Source organism: Pseudophryne corroboree, chromosome 1, assembly GCF_028390025.1.
Source record: "Pseudophryne corroboree isolate aPseCor3 chromosome 1, aPseCor3.hap2, whole genome shotgun sequence".
NCBI classification, from domain to species: Eukaryota; Metazoa; Chordata; class Amphibia; order Anura; family Myobatrachidae; genus Pseudophryne; species Pseudophryne corroboree.
This window is the reverse complement of record NC_086444.1, coordinates 943,776,622-943,795,274: the sequence shown is the minus strand read 5'-3', so window position 1 is coordinate 943,795,274 and position 18,653 is coordinate 943,776,622. Positions and strand designations below refer to the sequence as shown.

Below are 18,653 nucleotides of genomic sequence, written 5' to 3'. Positions count from 1 at the left end.
ATTATGTGTATTTGGGGTGCTACTACTGTGGGCTTTGTGTATAAGGGGCATTAATGTGTGTCATAACAAGAATAAGGGACACTACTATGTGGTGTAATGTTAATAAGATTGTGCTACATAATTTGAATTGGGTATTCTATTGGGTTACCACACCCCTTTTTGAGACCACGCCCCCTTTTGCGGCGCGTGCAATCCCTTTATTTCACGGGTGTGCGGGAGGGGGGTGAGTTTCCACCACCTCTCTAGGACCACTTTTAAGCACTGATACTATCCCTAATCTCTAACCCCCCTAACCCTCTTCCAAACCTACCCCTCACACCCCGCCCTCGGCTTACCAGTGTAGAGTCCCGGCAGACGTCTGTTGGGGTCTTGGTGCCAACAATTTTATATTCGGTATTCCAACTGCCGGGATCCCAAACGCCGGTATCCTTACCCGATCCAGTTTTAATCTAGTTGTTACATAAGTGCCAATAACAACTGCTCAAGCCTCTGTAGCTATATGAAGGCAGCTAAAAGTTTACCATGCCAAACTACATGGAATTGTGAATCTACTGTACTGTAGGAGCTACTTCCAGTCTTACCTATGGGCCTAGCCACAGTTTATGAGACAGGCATTAGGCAGTTGATTAGGTTGCCTATCTGTCTTATCCAGGGCTATTTAATAGTTCGTGGATACTTTTATTATCATGTAGCCTTGAAAATCTGTAAAATCTGGAAGCAGGTCAGCAGAGAATTCTCTTTACTCGATTCTTACTAGCACTGATGTTTTTAAGTCTGACTGGCTCTCTGAAAATGCTAAATTGTTATGACTCATTTGTTCCCCAGCAAGTGATTATTGTACCCCCACTAGTGCATCCTTCTTCTCTATTCATGATGTTTATTTTTACCTTGTGTTTCATTTCTTTTCTAGTGGTAAATGTTTCTTTTATTTTCTAATTGCAAATCAGTTTGCATCCCAGCTGGCAGAAATGCCCTACAAACTGTTCATACTGCATAACATGTTATTTTGTCCCTCTTTCTCTATCGTCCTAGTGGATGCTGGGGTTCCTGAAAGGACCATGGGGGATAGCGGCTCCGCAGGAGACAGGGCACAAAAAGTAAAGCTTTTTCCGATCAGGTGGTGTGCACTGGCTCCTCCCCCTATGACCCTCCTCCAGACTCCAGTTAGATTTTTGTGCCCGGCCGAGAAGGGTGCAATCTAGGTGGCTCTCCTAAAGAGCTGCTTAGAGAAAGTTTAGCTAGGTTTTTTATTTTACAGTGATTCCTGCTGGCAACAGGATCACTGCAGCGAGGGACTGAGGGGAGAAGGAGTCAACTCACCTGCGTGCAGGATGGATTGGTTTCTTGGCTACTGGACATCAAGCTCCAGAGGGACGATCACAGGTACAGCCTGGATGGTCACCGGAGCCACGCCGCCGGCCCCCTTGCAGATGCTGAAATCAGAAGAGGTCCAGAATCGGCGGCTGAAGACTCCTGCAGTCTTCTAAAGGTAGCGCACAGCACTGCAGCTGTGCGCCATTTTCCTCTCAGCACACTTCACACGGCAGTCACTGAGGGTGCAGGGCGCTGGGAGGGGGGCGCCCTGGGAGGCAAATGAGTACCTATAAAGGCTAAAAATACCTCACATATAGCCCTAGAGGCTATATGGAGATATTTAACCCCTGCCTAATTTTTCTAAATAGCGGGAGACGAGCCCGCCGGAAAAGGGGCGGGGCCTATCTCCTCAGCACACGGCGCCATTTCCTCTCACAGCTCCGCTGGTCAGGACGGCTCCCAAGTCTCTCCCCTGCACTGCACTACAGAAACAGGGTAAAACAGAGAGGGGGGGGCACATTTATGGCGATATTTTGATATAACAAAGCAGCTATAAGGGAGCACTTATTATAAGGCTATCCCTGATATATATATAGCGCTTTTGGTGTGTGCTGGCAAACTCTCCCTCTGTCTCCCCAAAGGGCTAGTGGGTCCTGTCTTCGTTAGGAGCATTCCCTGTGTGTCTGCTGTGTGTCGGTACGTGTGTGTCGACATGTATGAGGACGATATTGGTGTGGAGGCGGAGCAATTGCCAAATATGAGGATGTCACCCCCTAGGGAGTCGACACCAGAATGGATGCCTTTATTTATGGAACTACGGGATAGTGTCAACACGCTAAAGCAGTCGTTTGACGACATGAGACGGCCGGACAATCAATTAGTGCCTGTCCAGGCGACTCAAACACCGTCAGGGGCTGTGAAACGCCCTTTGCCTCAGTCGGTCGACACAGACCCAGACACAGGCGATGACTCCAGTGGTGACGGTGACGAATCAACCGTATTTTCCAGTAGGGCCACACGTTATATGATTTTGGCAATGAAGGAGGCGTTACATTTAGCTGATACTACAGGTACCACTAAACAGGGTATTATGTGGGGTATGAAAAAACTACCTATAGTTTTTCCTGAATCAGAAGAACTAAATGACGTGTGTAATGAAGCGTGGGTTGCCCCTGATAAAAAGCTGATAATTTCAAAGAAATTATTGGCATTATACCCTTTCCCGCCAGAGGTTAGGGAGCGCTGGGAAACACCTCCTAGGGTGGACAAGGCGCTAACACGCTTATCTAAACAAGTGGCGTTACCCTCTCCTGAGACGGCCGCACTTAAAGATCCATCAGATAGGAGGATGGAAAATATCCAAAAAAGTATATACACACATGCAGGTGTTATACTACGACCAGCTGTAGCGACTGCCTGGATGGGCAGTGCGGGGGTAGTTTGGTCAGAATCCCTGATTGAAAATATTGATACCCTGGACAGGGACAATATTTTACTGTCGTTAGAACAAATAAAGGATGCATTTCTTTATATGCGTGATGCACAGAGGGATATATGCACACTGGCATCACGGGTAAGTGCTATGTCCATTTCGGCCAGAAGAGCTTTATGGACGCGACAGTGGACAGGCGATGCGGATTCAAAACGGCATATGGAAGTTTTGCCGTATAAAGGGGAGGAGTTATTTGGAGTCGGTCTATCAGATTTGGTGGCCACGGCTACAGCCGGGAAATCCACCTTTCTACCTCAAGTCACTCCCCAACAGAAAAAGGCACCGACTTTTCAACCGCAGCCCTTTCGTTCCTTTAAAAATAAGAGAGCAAAGGGCTATTCATATCTGCCACGAGGCAAAGGTCGAGGGAAGAGACAGCAACACGCAGCTCCTTCCCAGGATCAGAAGCCCTCCCCGGCTTCTACAAAAGCCTCAGCATGACGCTGGGGCTTCTCAAGCGGACTCGGGGACAGTGGGGGGTCGTCTCAAAAATTACAGCGCGCAGTGGGCTCACTCGCAAGTAGATCCCTGGATCCTGCAGATAATATCTCAGGGATACAGGTTGGAATTAGAGACAGATCCACCTCGCCGTTTCCTGAAGTCTGCTTTACCAACGTCCCCCTCCGAAAGGGAGACGGTTTTGGAAGCCATTCACAAGCTGTACTCTCAGCAGGTGATAGTCAAGGTACCTCTTCTGCAACAAGGGAAGGGGTATTATTCCACTCTTTTTGTGGTACCGAAGCCGGATGGCTCGGTAAGGCCTATTCTAAATCTGAAGTCCTTGAACCTGTACATAAAGAAGTTCAAGTTCAAAATGGAGTCACTCAGAGCAGTGATAGCGAACCTGGAAGAGGGGGACTTTATGGTATCCTTGGACATCAAGGATGCGTATCTCCACGTTCCAATTTACCCCTCACACCAGGGGTACCTCAGGTTCGTTGTACAAAACTGTCACTATCAGTTTCAGACGCTGCCGTTCGGATTGTCCACGGCACCTCGGATCTTTACAAAGGTAATGGCCGAGATGATGATTCTTCTTCGAAGAAAAGGCGTATTAATTATCCCATACTTGGACGATCTCCTAATAAGGGCGAGGTCCAGAGAACAGCTAGAGATGGGATTAGCACTGTCTCAAGAAGTGCTAAAACAGCACGGGTGGATTCTGAATATTCCAAAATCCCAGTTAATGCCGACAACTCGTCTGCTGTTCCTAGGGATGATTCTGGACACGGTTCAGAAAAAGGTTTTTCTCCCGGAGGAAAAAGCCAAGGAGTTATCCGAGCTTGTCAGGAACCTCCTAAAACCAGGAAAGGTGTCTGTACATCAATGCACAAGAGTCCTGGGAAAAATGGTGGCTTCTTACGAAGCAATTCCATTCGGCAGATTCCACGCGAGAATTTTCCAAAGGGATCTGTTGAACAAATGGTCAGGGTCGCATCTTCAGATGCACCTGCGGATAACCCTGTCTCCAAGGACAAGGGTGTCTCTTCTGTGGTGGTTGCAGAGTGCTCATCTATTGGAGGGCCGCAGATTCGGCATACAGGATTGGATCCTGGTGACCACGGACGCCAGCCTGAGAGGCTGGGGAGCAGTCACACAAGGAAGAAACTTCCAGGGAGTATGGACGAGCCTGGAAACGTCTCTTCACATAAACATTCTGGAACTAAGAGCAATATACAATGCTCTAAGCCAGGCAGAACCTCTGCTTCAGGGAAAACCGGTGTTGATCCAGTCGGACAACATCACGGCAGTCGCCCATGTGAACAGACAGGGCGGCACAAGAAGCAGGAGTGCAATGGCAGAAGCTGCAAGGATTCTTCGCTGGGCAGAGAATCATGTGATAGCACTGTCAGCAGTGTTCATCCCGGGAGTGGACAACTGGGAAGCAGACTTCCTCAGCAGACACGATCTTCACCCGGGAGAGTGGGGACTTCATCCAGAAGTCTTCCACATGCTGGTAACCCGTTGGGAAAGACCAATGGTGGACATGATGGCGTCTCGCCTCAACAAAAAACTGGACAGGTATTGCGCCAGGTCAAGAGATCCGCAGGCAATAGCTGTGGACGCGCTGGTAACGCCTTGGGTGTACCAGTCGGTGTATGTGTTTCCTCCTCTGCCTCTCATACCAAAAGTATTGAGAATTATACGGCAAAGAGGCGTAAGAACGATACTAGTGGTTCCGGATTGGCCAAGAAGGACTTGGTACCCGGAACTTCAAGAGATGATCACGGAAGATCCGTGGCCTCTACCTCTAAGGAGGGACTTGCTTCAGCAGGGTCCCTGTCTGTTTCAAGACTTACCGCGGCTGCGTTTGACGGCATGGCGGTTGAACGCCGGATCCTAAAGGAAAAAGGCATGCCGGAAGAAGTCATTCCTACTTTGATTAAAGCAAGGAAGGAAGTAACCGTGCAACATTATCACCGAATTTGGCGAAAATATGTTGCGTGGTGCGAAGATCGGAGTGCTCCGACGGAGGAATTTCAACTGGGTCGATTCCTACATTTCCTGCAATCAGGATTGTCAATGGGTCTCAAATTGGGATCTATTAAGGTTCAAATTTCGGCCCTGTCGATTTTCTTTCAAAAAGAATTGGCTTCAGTCCCTGAAGTCCAGACCTTTGTTAAGGGAGTGCTGCATATACAGCCTCCTGTGGTGCCTCCAGTGGCACCGTGGGATCTCAATGTGGTTTTGGATTTCCTAAAATCTCATTGGTTTGAACCACTAAAAAAGGTGGATTTGAAATATCTCACATGGAAAGTGACCATGCTTCTAGCCCTGGCTTCTGCCAGGAGAGTGTCAGAATTGGCAGCTTTATCTTACAAAAGCCCATATCTGATTTTCCATTCGGACAGGGCAGAACTGCGGACTCGTCCGCATTTTCTCCCTAAGGTGGTGTCAGCATTTCATCTGAACCAGCCTATTGTAGTGCCTGCGGCTACAAGTGACTTGGAGGACTCCAAGTTACTGGACGTTGTCAGAGCATTAAAAATATATATTGCAAGGACAGCTGGAGTCAGAAAATCTGACTCGTTGTTTATATTGTATGCACCCAACAAGATGGGTGCTCCGGCGTCTAAGCAGACGATTGCTCGTTGGATCTGTAGCACAATCCAACTTGCACATTCTGTGGCAGGCCTGCCACAGCCTAAATCTGTAAAGGCCCACTCCACAAGGAAGGTGGGCTCATCTTGGGCGGCTGCCCGAGGGGTCTCGGCATTACAACTTTGCCGAGCAGCTACGTGGTCAGGGGAGAACACGTTTGTAAAATTTTACAAATTTGATACTCTGGCTAAGGAGGACCTGGAGTTCTCTCATTCGGTGCTGCAGAGTCATCCGCACTCTCCCGCCCGTTTGGGAGCTTTGGTATAATCCCCATGGTCCTTTCAGGAACCCCAGCATCCACTAGGACGATAGAGAAAATAAGATTTTACTTACCGATAAATCTATTTCTCGGAGTCCGTAGTGGATGCTGGGCGCCCATCCCAAGTGCGGATTATCTGCATAAATTGTACATAGTTATTGTTAACTAATTCGGGTTATTGTTGAAGGAAGCCATCTTTCAGAGGCTCCGCTGTTATCATACTGTTAACTGGGTTTAGATCACAAGTTGTACGGTGTGATTGGTGTGGCTGGTATGAGTCTTACCCGGGATTCAAAATCCTCCCTTATTGTGTACGCTCGTCCGGGCACAGTACCTAACTGGAGTCTGGAGGAGGGTCATAGGGGGAGGAGCCAGTGCACACCACCTGATCGGAAAAAGCTTTACTTTTTGTGCCCTGTCTCCTGCGGAGCCGCTATCCCCCATGGTCCTTTCAGGAACCCCAGCATCCACTACGGACTCCGAGAAATAGATTTATCGGTAAGTAAAATCTTATTTTTTACATTACGGACAGGAAGATCTTAGAATAAATATAAGTAGAAAGTCACAAGAGTCCGATGCTGGTGGTCACTTTGCCTGTTTTATAGTCTTTTACAGGACTAGACGTTTGTGTCTGTGGTTAGAAACCTAGGAGTCTGTTTAGATAAATGGCTGCCAGTATTCAGTATATGACTGAGCTTTGTGATTTGATGCAATAAACTTTGAAGGCACATATAGACTAAAATACATATCACTACTCTATGCCTATTCAGAGGCAATAATGTGATTATATGGACCGCTACACACGCACTTTGTGAAAAACGTTAGCATCCACTTCTACACTGTCTGCAGGGTCTGGGACTGAGGGTCGACAGCACAAAGGTTGACACACCTTAGGTCGACACCAATTGGTCGACACACCTTAGGTCGACATGGACAAAAAGTCGACAGGAACAAGGTCGACATGGAAAAAGGTCGACATGAGTTTTTCACGATTTTTTTCTTTTTTTGAACCTTTTCATACTTAACGATCCACGTGGACTACGACTGGAACGGTAAAGTGTGCCGAGCGAAGCGGTAGCGGAGCGAAGGCGGTGCACTAATTGGGGAACAAGGTCGACATGGAAAAAGGTCGACATGAGTTTTTTATGTTTTTTTGGTGTCGTTTTCTTCGTAGAGTGACCGGGAACCCCAATTAGTGCACCGCGTCCCCTCGCATGGCTCGCTTCGCTCGCCATGCTTCGGGCATGGTGCCTTCGCTCCGCTACCGCTTCGCTCGGCACACTTTACCGTTCCAGTCGTAGTCCACGTGGATCGTTAAGTATGAAAAGGTTCAAAAAAAGAAAAAAAATCGTGAAAAACTCATGTCGACCTTTTTCCATGTCGACCTTGTTCCTGTCGACCTTTTGTCCATGTCGACCTAAGGTGTGTCGACCAATTGGCGTCGACCTAAGGTGTATCGACCTTTGTGCTGTCGACCTGGAGTCCGGATACCCTGTCTGCAGCATTTATGGACATTAACTATCAGCACTTAGAACACTGAGCTGCATAGAGGCTTTGAGGACACCGTCTAAACACTTTTAAAAGTGAAGACAAAGTACAAGGGCCCTCATTCCGAGTTGTTCGCTCGCAAGCTGCTTTTAGCAGCTTTGCACACGCTAAGCCGCCGCCTACTGGGAGTGAATCTTAGCATAGTAGAATTGCGAACGAAAGATTAGCAGATTTGCGAATAGACAGTTCTTAGCAGTTTCTGAGTAGCTCCAGACTTACTCTGCCACTGCGATCAGTTCAGTCAGTTTCGTTCCTGGTTTGACGTCACAAACACACCCAGCGTTCACACTCCCCCGTTTCTCCAGCCACTCCCGCGTTTTTCCCAGAAACGGCAGCGTTTTTTCGCACACACCCATAAAACTGTCAAAGTCAAAAATATTACATAGAGAGACCATATAAACTGCACACATATAAGTCGCTATACTTGCAAATATGCGCAGCGAGCACAGCAATATATGGAAACACACGCATTTGCTCGGACATGGCACAGAGATGGATTCGGCACTTGTTTCATACAGTACATGGTTATAATAATGAACAGCACCAGACACCAAGGAGATTTAGAATTGGCTAATGAATTAATGTCATGGATGTGTATCATTCGAACCGAACCAGATAAACACATCATGTTTGGTATTGAAGCAAGCAGAATCAGGTGTGGGTTAGTTTGAGGCCTGTTGTGTTGTTGTGGGACATTGCAGCGGATAGATATGATTATATGTATAAAAGCTAAGATCATATTGTTAGAATAATGGATGCTCAAAACAACCTTTTACTAAGTTTTCAGGGCTGAACCTGATTAGCATATACAAAGAGAATGGTGACTCAATACAAAGGAGAAAGAAAGACCCCTCCCCCAGGTACTGGTCAAACAGGAAGGTAGTGGTCAGGTGTGGCCTCAGAGAACAGATGTAATGTAGCTACACTCACAGACACACACACAGCTACCTGGCACCAAGCAGCATGGCGGCTGAATCCCCAGGACATCTTCCAAACTAAAGGCTAAGTATATAATCACATGGCTATAGAAGGAAATATAGACATATTGCTTTCTGGTTTAAATAGGATATTGTAACTTGGCTGTGATGATTGTTGGGTGTTAGTGTTGGTGCCCTGTGGAATCTGTGATGGTAGCTGGGATCTTGTTAATCATAAATACCACCATGCAGTACTTTTGAATATGTGCTGGTAGCAATGGCAGGCTGATACTTGTGAGTACCTGGTGGTCTGGTCTTGTGATAACTCATATGCTCTGGTTATTGAGATACTGAAGTTGTTTGGGATGTGAAATTATGAGATGGTTCTAGGAAGTTGGATTACATTGTGAAAGGTGTTTTAGATGGTTTGGAATTGTAAAATCAGAACATATGCATTGTTTTGAGGCTTGGACATTTTGGAAGAAAATGGAGTCTTGTGTTTTCTGCTATGTGATTGTGGTTTAGTATAGAGTGCCATGTGTTTGGACCTGCAAATCTAAAATGGCTGCTGCTGGATGTCTTCCCCTCCCCCTTTCAGCCATGTGGTGTGGTCTTTGGAATCAAGTGGAGGTTTCTCAAAATGGAGTCTAGCTTCCATCCCATGCTGTATTCAGCATTGACTAACTGCGCAGCGATTGTCTCTCACATGTGTAGTTTTATCTGCAACCATGTTGTCTCTTATTTAATGTTATCATGAGCCATTTCTCTCTATCTCTCTCTTCTTCTCTTCCCCTTCCATTTTCCCATAAATAGTAATTGTATTGTATTGTATTTCTTGTGTAGTTATCTGGTTAGGAAGTCTTTGTTATATTGTAGTGTATCATTTGTACTGTTATCCCCTTTTACAAGTATATTAGATATAATACAGTTAATAGGCCTTGGAACCTAAACCAGCATCTGTGTATTTTCTATAGTGATAAGTGTTCATTTGAGCGTCGGTGACGCTCATGCAGCTTTGTAGATAGTCAGGTTACACAAGGTTGCACTTACACCCTGTACTCACATTAAGGTATTCAGTGTATTTCATTGGTATAAGGTTTTAACATAAAGGTATAGTGTTGTAAGCGTCTGCATCGCTGGTGACCTCCTCGTGGTCTCGAGCGTATGCTACGCTACAGCGAATCATTCCCCTAGACATAACCAATAACGTGTCCTGTGATCACTGGACCGTGAGCGAACGTGACGCTTGAGCGTCTCGCCTACGGCTGAGCGATCGCTACGCAGATAGCGTACCATTACGGTACTTCTTAAGTAAACAGCGTACAGTGTTCTTAGCTTCATAAAGGGTTGTTTATACGACAAAGGAATTTAGCATTGTCAAAACGGACAGTTTCCGCCCAGAAACACCCACTTCCTGTCAATCACACTACGATCACTAGAACGAAGAAAAAACCTCGTAATGCCGTGAGTAAAATACCTAACTTAATAGCAAATTTACTTGGCGCAGTCGCACTGCGGACATTGCGCATGCGCATTAGCGACTAATCGCTCCGTTGCGAAAAAAAAATAACGAGCGATCAACTCGGAATGACCACCAAGGTTTTATATTCACTTTTTACAAATATTGTTTTTGTTGTTATTTTTATTTTTTTTAAACTCTCGAATGTACATGGCCTAAGGGGACAGAAGTTCTATTTTCCATCGTTTCTTAAGAAGGGTTGACATCATCGAGGAAATGCATTTACTAAAAAGCCATTATCCTGTGTTTATGCTGACTGACTAGAATTACAGCAGTATTCCCTGAGTGCATAAACTCCAGCAGACGGGATGGGGTTTACAACAGCGGGCTTGGTGGGTCGGTAGCTGCACCATTCTTTCATTGCTCTGAAGTCCCACTGAAAAACCATTTGGTAAGAACTTAGTTCGTCATAAACACAAGCATCCTGGGGTACAGGATAATAAACCATGTTGTGATATATAGAGGAGCGGACTGTGCATTCATTATTCTTATTTTGACAAGTCAATAAAAATGAGTAGTATTTCAGTTTATGGCTTTATATAATGCTATATTTTAAGTGCAGCCTAAACATAATGTGTGATAAATGGGCCATCATTTTCACCATGCTGGGTCCCTGTTATAGACAGCAGGGGATGTATGTCACTTGTAATACATTAGCATATCTGCACATTAAATACTGCTCTGTAGATTACCGAAATGGTCCATGCTGTGATGGAGCAATAAAATCTTTTAATTTCTTAGAAATCATGTACACAATAAAACATGAACTGGAAAGATACAATGCATGCACCCTGCTCAGACTTATAGAAATAAAAAAAATGGGAAATAACCATCTGCTGTTGCAGAACATGTAGATGCTTACAATGTTTAATTCCTGTGCTTATTCCCCAGGGTCTTCTTTCAAATCCAGCTGTACTAAAGGAGAAAAGAGTCTTGAATTTGTTCCAATTAATCTCCATTTACAAAGAATGCGGGTTCACAGCCAAAAGTTAAAAGGTAAAATTGTTGATCTGAAGGAAAGAGATGCTGAAAGAGGTGACTAAGTTAATATAAAAGAATATATTTCAGCTGCACTGTGGGTAAAGCAACATGAATGGAAAGTGTGTAAATGGCAGTCCAAGGCTTCAAATGTACAAGCCATGTAACCATGGTTGTGGTAATAGCGTAAGTAGCAGTCAAATACTTCAGAAGTCCTAGCCATTCCCCTGGAAGTGTCACCATGCCCCATAGCAAGATGGCCACACCCCAACTCTTGTCAATGGGAGCTTCGGTAACGTGATTTGACTGGTTTTATTGTTCCAGGTCCGCCCACCCCTTTGTGTATAGGTCTGTTAACCTACCCTTTATAATGTCCCATATGTGTAAGAAATAATGTATTTATTCTACAGATGTGTCCACAGATACGTATGCTCAAATCATGCCACATTTCCCCATTCAGCATGCCATGGACTTAAATCACGTTACCGAAGCTCCCATTGACAAGAGTTGGGGTGTGGCCATCTTGCTATGGGGCATGGTAACACTTCCAGGGGAATGGCTAGGACTTCTGAAGTATTTGACTTCTTACATTGGGGGGGTTGGGAGTAATGGTCGAAAAGGTGGCATGGCCTCAGGTGAAGTGGGCATAGCCTCATCAGAGTGGGCATGGCCTCACGCCACTAACCTGTTGTCTGGCCCCCTGCTCACCTCCCAGCACTGAATAGATGCCATGCGCATGCGCACAGCATCTATTCAGAGATCACTCGCAGCGGGTGATCAAATCCTCCCCAACTGCCAGCACCTCCCGCCCGCGGGACACTGCTGCCTGTGGGAGGGACAGTGGGACAGTGTCCGAATAGCGGGACTGTCCCGTTTGATTCAGGACAGTTGGGAGGTGTGCTTAACCTAAGTATAATAGTACACTATGAGCGTGCTAAAGTGCAAAATTGAGGAAAAGTAGAACAGTGGAGGAAAGAGTACACAATATAGGATAAAAATTCAAAACAGGTCTGCTAGGTGTGACCCTGTGCCATGCATGGTTATGCTTAATCTACGACTTTATAACAGTTCCTTTGTTACAAAAATACTAGTCCTAAGTACCTAGCACACTATGAACAAAGTAAGATGCAAATTTGAAAGTTGAAGAAAAAGTATGGAGTCTGTAAAAAGGCAAATTTCCAATGCGAGTGACCTGCCCCATGCATCCTTATGCTTTATCTGTGACTTTATGCTAATTCCTTTGTGACAAAAAATACTACTCATGCAGATGTGTCCCCCATACATCATGCCTCAATATGCCACATAGCGGGAGATGCCTGGTTTGAGTAAGCTGACAGGTCCTGTGCAACTCCATTAGCATTGGGTGTCTTTTTTATTCGTATTGCTATGTAAATAGCACACAAGCAGACTCTGCTGATCAAAATGATATGCGGCATACCTATTATTATTATTTATTATTACATTTTATTTATAAGGCGCCACAAGTGTTTCGCAGCGCCATACAAAGGCCAGTATCGGGAGACAAAACTTAACATTACAGCAAATAAATAACTAAAATAGAGTACAGGTAACAAAGAGCACCACAATTCTCAAAACATAATACAGCTTAGATGTAAGTAGCGAGTGAGTGATCAGCGCACAACTAGGAGCTGCTGGCCATAGATAGAGATAAGCCTTTACCAGCAGGTGAAAAAGCGGGTAAATATGCAGGGGTGTCTTAAGAGACGAGGGGTCCTGTGTGCACACTCCAGGTAGGCCCCCTCCTCTCCACAGCGCTGTATGTTCCGGCAATATGCCGGAGTCAACTGTGCATGTGCAGGTCTCCCGAAACATGATGCAAAAGTCGAACTGTGCAAGCGCGGCGGCCATTTTTGAGTTTTTTTTTGCCGCGATGGCTGATGCTGCAGTGCCCAGCGGTGGACTTCGGAGAGGTGAGTATGAAAATATCAGTGCAATGTGTGCATTGTGGGCCCACCCTGGACCCAGGGGCCCACGTGCACCCCACACATTGCACCTATGATAGAAACGCCAATGTAAAGATGATTGCTGAGTAGGAGAGGGCTGTGAGTGAAATGTGTTGAGAAGAGGGTTTTGACAACAAGAAGAAAGAGGGCCCTGCTTTGCGGAGCTAACAATCTGGTAGGAAGGGGCGACAGACAGATGACATGAGGTGCAAGCAGGCGGGAGGTAACCTGATGGCAGGGTGTAAGCAAAGCAGAGATGGTCAAAGCATGAGGCTGGGGGATGGAGGAGCAGTCCCTAGGTTGTGCATTGGAAGGGTACGCTTTAATGAATAGGTGAGTTTTCAGTGCCCGTTTGAAGCTTTGCAAGGTTGGTGAGAGTCTAATGGAGTGGGGAAGAGCGTTCCACTGAAGGGGTGCAGCACGGGCAAAATCTTGAACTCGAGCATGGGAAGCAGTGACCAGGGTAGAGGAGAGGCGATAGTCATTGGCCAACTGTAGGGAGCGGGAGGGAGTATGAAGGGAATGGAGGTTGGAGATGTAAGGAGCAGTGGAATTAGAGATGGCCTTGTATGTGAGGGTGAGGAGTTTGAAAGGATTATGTAGGGTAATGGGAGCCAGTGCAGATTTTGTCGAAGGGGAGTGGTAGATGTGGAGTTGCGGCAGAGGAAGATAAGCCTAGCTGTGGAGTTGAGGACAGATTGGAGGGGAGCAAGATGGGAGTAAGTGAGGCCAGCGAGGAGAACGTTGCAGTAGTCGAGCTGTCAGATGACCAGGAGGAAAGGGCAAGAAGATTAGTGGAAGCTGCATTAGTGATGTCAGTAGGGAAGTTAAAGTCACCGTGGATGACAGAGGGGAGGTCGGAGGAGAGAAAGTGGGGAAGCCAGGCAGCAAAGTTGTCAAGGAAAGGTGAACAATGGCCAGGAGGGTGGCAGATCACTGCCACAAGGAGGTGGATGGGGGTAGAAGAAGCGGATAGTATGGACCTGAAAGGTGGAGAAGGTGAGGGAGGGCTCAGGTGGGATGACATGAAAGGTGCAGTTTGGGGAGAGAAGAATGCCCACTCCTCCACCCTGGCGGTCATCAGGTCTGACCGAGTGGGTGAAGGAGAGGCCTCCATAGGAGAGGGCAGCAGGGGAGGTGGTGTCAGAGGAGGAGAGCCAGGCTTCAGTGATGGCGAGAAGGTTAAAAGAGTGGGAGATGAAGAGGTCATGGATAGTTGGCAGCTTGTAGCAGATTGATCTAGCATTACAGAGTGCACAGGAGAAAGGAAGGGAAGGGACAGAATCGAGGAGCCATAATTCCAGTATAGTAGTGTTGTTCAGAGGAATAACATAGAATGGAGTGGGTGTAATGTAGAATGGACAATGAGAAGGGGGGTGTAGTAAAAGCAAAGACAGTGCAAACAGGAATTTTTGGGAAATAATGGAAGGATCGGAAGGCTGAGATTGTTACACAGTGGATGTAGATAGTGTAACTGAGGAGCAGAAAGCAATGTGTGAGAGCAGTAGGGCTGTTAGTTAATCAGACAGGGAATTCAGTGTCCAGGCTGTGCAGGCTGCAGGCGTTGGTGGTAGTGGATTAGGTAACTCACTGTAGTATGTTGATTGCAGTTCTTTTTGTGGAGACAGGGAAGATAGTATGCTGTCCTTCTGTTTCTCTCCTGTTTATCTCCGGTATATCTCCAATGTTCATATTAATATTATCCTCATATTTTACGCTAACATACTTCACAGCCAGCGACTTCAAAGCCTGACATGTACTGATTAAATAGAAATGCACACATGGATACAGGCCTGATTGCTAGCAGCACCCACCCTCTGAAACTCCACCCACAACAAAAGATTAACCCTAGGTGTGAACATCAACAGTCCAGTACACCCCCACTAATACACAGAGATTTCCTACGGAATAGCTAATTAAAAGTATAGTCCCAGTTACCTAAGTGATTTCATATAGGCATGTAAAAGTTGCAGGAGTGAGAGATAAAGTTGCAGTTACCTAAGTTACCTGTGTTCTCTTTGTGTCTGCGGCTGTAACTGTATTTACGAAATGGTACATTACAGTTTTTTTAAGTAAAAGTACCATTTCGTATGCAGATACAGCCACGGTCGCACACAGAATATAGGCATGCCGCATATCAGTTTAATCAGCATAAGCTGCCTGGGTGTCCTATTCACAACATTTTGCGAATAAGATGCATTTTAATGGAAAAAGTTGTACGAAAAGACGCTTGGTGCTACCGAGTCACACCTTGGCATGCCGTGACTAGGCTAGAAGGGTGTTTAATGTGCAAGGAGGCTAGACGTCAGTGGACACATCTGTAAGTACACTATGGGGGTTATTTAGGTGTGTTAGCAAACCCATGGGCAAAACCATGTTGCTTTGCAAGCAGGCAGATGTAACATATGTAGAGAGATTTAGAAGTAGTACTAACCAATTGTCCATACAGTACATACGGGATAAGAGCAACCTAGTTTTTCCCTGATGCCAACCTTTAGACCCCTCCCCATCCACGGGGCTCAGCTTAACATGAATGCTGCCTGGTACCAGACATCATGTGACCTTTTTGGTACCTTTCTCCTTCTACAGTGAAAGCTCTCATGAGCAGATATGACTTTTTTTTTACGGTTGATTTCATTTACTGAAGTGAAACTTCTGCTATTTGTGCCTATTTTTCTGAAAATGCTACCAATTTTATGTAAAGAACATGGAGTATTATGGTGTCAGTGGAGATACAACGTTTGCCTGCTCTGATGGTACAGTAGGTGCTAGGAACACAAGGGCTTTAGCGGGCAGCACTGTTTTATGAAAAAATAGAAAAGTTGAATTAAAGCAGGGTTGGTCCTCAAGTGATTATAGACTAACAGTTTTTACTATTTGCACCTTGTGAATTTCCAAGCATTCCTATAAACCCATGAAAGGCTCTTCAGAGAATTTAAAAAATAAATTAGTGAGGCAGAGAATTAGATGCATAGGCGTTTCTATAATGTGTGCAGTGTGTGCGGTGCCCTGCACCCATATATTATACTTACCCACCCGGAGTCCCACGGCGGCATCCCTGCAGTTAGGACACAAATCACTTGGAAAATGGCTGCCGTGGCCATATCCAAGTGATTTACGCATGAGCAATGGAGATGTTCCCGGGAACAAGGCGCGGACACCATGTTTCCGGAGACCTGCGCATGCGCAGTAGACTTTGGCATTATGCTGCATGCAGGTCCCCTCCTCTCTTAAAACGCCCCTGATTAGATGGATTTATGCAAAATACTGATTTTCTGGTGTGTAAATGGCCACCTGAGTTAGTATATAATATCTGTTATTGACATTTGGTGCTTTGAAAGGTTTTTTTGTGTCATACAGAGGCAGAGCTCCATGAGGAGCAGTTACAGTCTACACATATGGGTTTTCTAAATATGGTATTCAATTTTCCTATGAACTACTTCGCTAGCAGTTTAATAAATTGGTCATTGATAAATGGTATTTTAACAATAATGTTAATAAGAAAAAATATGTCTGTGTGTTTTGTTTCTCTATTAGGTACATTTATGGAACTACATGTTTCAGCTAGCTAAAGCTGCAGCATGCTGGGTTAGTTATGGGCATCCTGGCACTTGAGGGGTCATTCAGGTGCGGTGACAAAGTGGTGGTTGTACGCATATCAATTTATGTTTTCGCACTGCTCGTGCGCATGAGCCGCAGTGCGCACGTGCAGCAAGTGATTTGCAAGTGCGGTTGCAGCAAGAATTTAGTTGCAAAGTTAGTGACTGGAGGCCATTGTTTGGGGTGGTAATGGGGAGTGGTCATGCGAACGCAAGCTTTTCTGGGCATGCATATATTAGCAGCTACGATCACACTTGCTACTGGAGAGGCCTGTGTGTCCTGGGAGAGCAGTTCAGCCTGTATGTCTTCAGTGGAACTGGCGATCCGATGTGCGACGATGTTAGCGATGTTTCTGCAATCATGCGGCACTGTATGAAAAGATGCAATCGCCATATTAGCATACTGTATATTCGCAATTGCATATGGCAAATCATTGCAACAGGAGAAGGAAGAGCAACCACACTTGAATGACCCCCTTGGAGTTCCACAAATCTACTTAATGATTTAAACACTTTACACCAGTGACGGCTCCTACCTTTAGACTTAAGGCGGACTGCAATTGCCTAGCCCTAGCTACTGCTAGTTGCACAGAGTACACCACATACAGATTAACTACTTTATATTGCAGCTGTGTACTCTTACATCCGTGCTGCAGTCACACTAAACAGCTCTTCAAGTCATGCCATGACGTGGCGAGACTCAGTAGGGCCAAGAGGTTTTTTTTATTTTCGAAAATGTGTTTAGGCGCAATCAAAGGCAATATGACACACCTGCAGCTTCTGCTGATTAAAATTATATGCAGCATGTCTATATTCTGTGTGTAATTGCGGCTGTATCTGCATTCCAAATGCCACGTTACAGTGTTCTCCAGGAAAACACTGTAGCATAGCATTTTGTATGCAGATACAGTCGCAGTCACATACACAATATAGGCATGCTGCATATTATTTTATCTGTACATTTATGGAACTATATGTTGCAGCTGGCTAAAGCTGCAGCATGCTGGGGTAGTTATGGCATGGTAGTTATGGGCATGGCTCTCTAGAGGTCATTCAGGTGCAGTCGCAGAGTGGCAGTTGTAAACATATCGATCAATGTTTTTCGCATCGCGCCCGCGTATTAGCTGCGTATGCGTGTGCTATGGATAGGGTAGTTCAGGGTTCACTATAGCAATATATTATACAACAGGTAGCAAGTTACACATTATACTGTATATATTGTATACATATATATATACATATATATATATATACACACACACACACACACACACACACACACACACACACACACACACACACACACACACACACACACACACACACATACATATATACCTACATACATACATACATACATACACAACCCATCACCCCCGAATGAATCCTGCATTTGCCCATGGTGGGAATACATTGTTACTTTGCTAAAATACAGTATGCTGTATAGATAGGTGTTTGTCTTCATGAGAATCTGGTCTCAGTAATATTCTTAGCCTTAGTGGCTAGAGGCCAGATATTCTGGCAGAAGGTTGTGGGACATCATCAAAGCTGTGGAAATAGATTAGTGATTTCTGTTCTTAGACAGAGGTCTCAAGGAACCTACTGTATAAAAGAGTGAAACATAGATCCTTAGCAGAGTGTGTTTGAGAGTTGTCAGCAGGGAGGAGTGATTTACACAATGGACATTTGATGCTGCCCTAGATGGCAATTGAGGAAACCTCCAGTTTATTATCCTGTGTTTTCACTCAACCTTGGACCCATGCTTCACTTTTATATGCTCATTTCTACCAAGTCCTGTAAAAAGTCTTAGGAGTAAATCAGCATTTCAAAGGCCCAGTGCCGGCCAGTATGCATAAAATACTTCTTTTTATTCATGTAATTTTCCAATATATTTAACAGAGTTTAAATAAATCATATGTACAAAGGAATAAATGTGCCAAAAAAAAAGGACAAAAAAATAA

At 45.3% G+C, this 18,653-nt stretch overlaps 1 protein-coding gene across 6 annotated transcripts in view; it reads left to right on the top strand.

Annotated features, from left to right (window-relative positions):
- Positions 1 to 18,653, top strand: part of INPP4B (inositol polyphosphate-4-phosphatase type II B) — a 1,055,719-nt gene that overhangs the window by 774,823 nt on the left and 262,243 nt on the right. For all 6 annotated transcript variants that reach the window (XM_063920402.1, XM_063920401.1, XM_063920400.1 and 3 more), the window contains one exon: positions 11,043 to 11,147. In XM_063920402.1, coding sequence (XP_063776472.1) covers positions 11,043 to 11,147 — 105 coding nt within the window. The remainder of the gene's footprint in view (positions 1 to 11,042; positions 11,148 to 18,653) is intronic.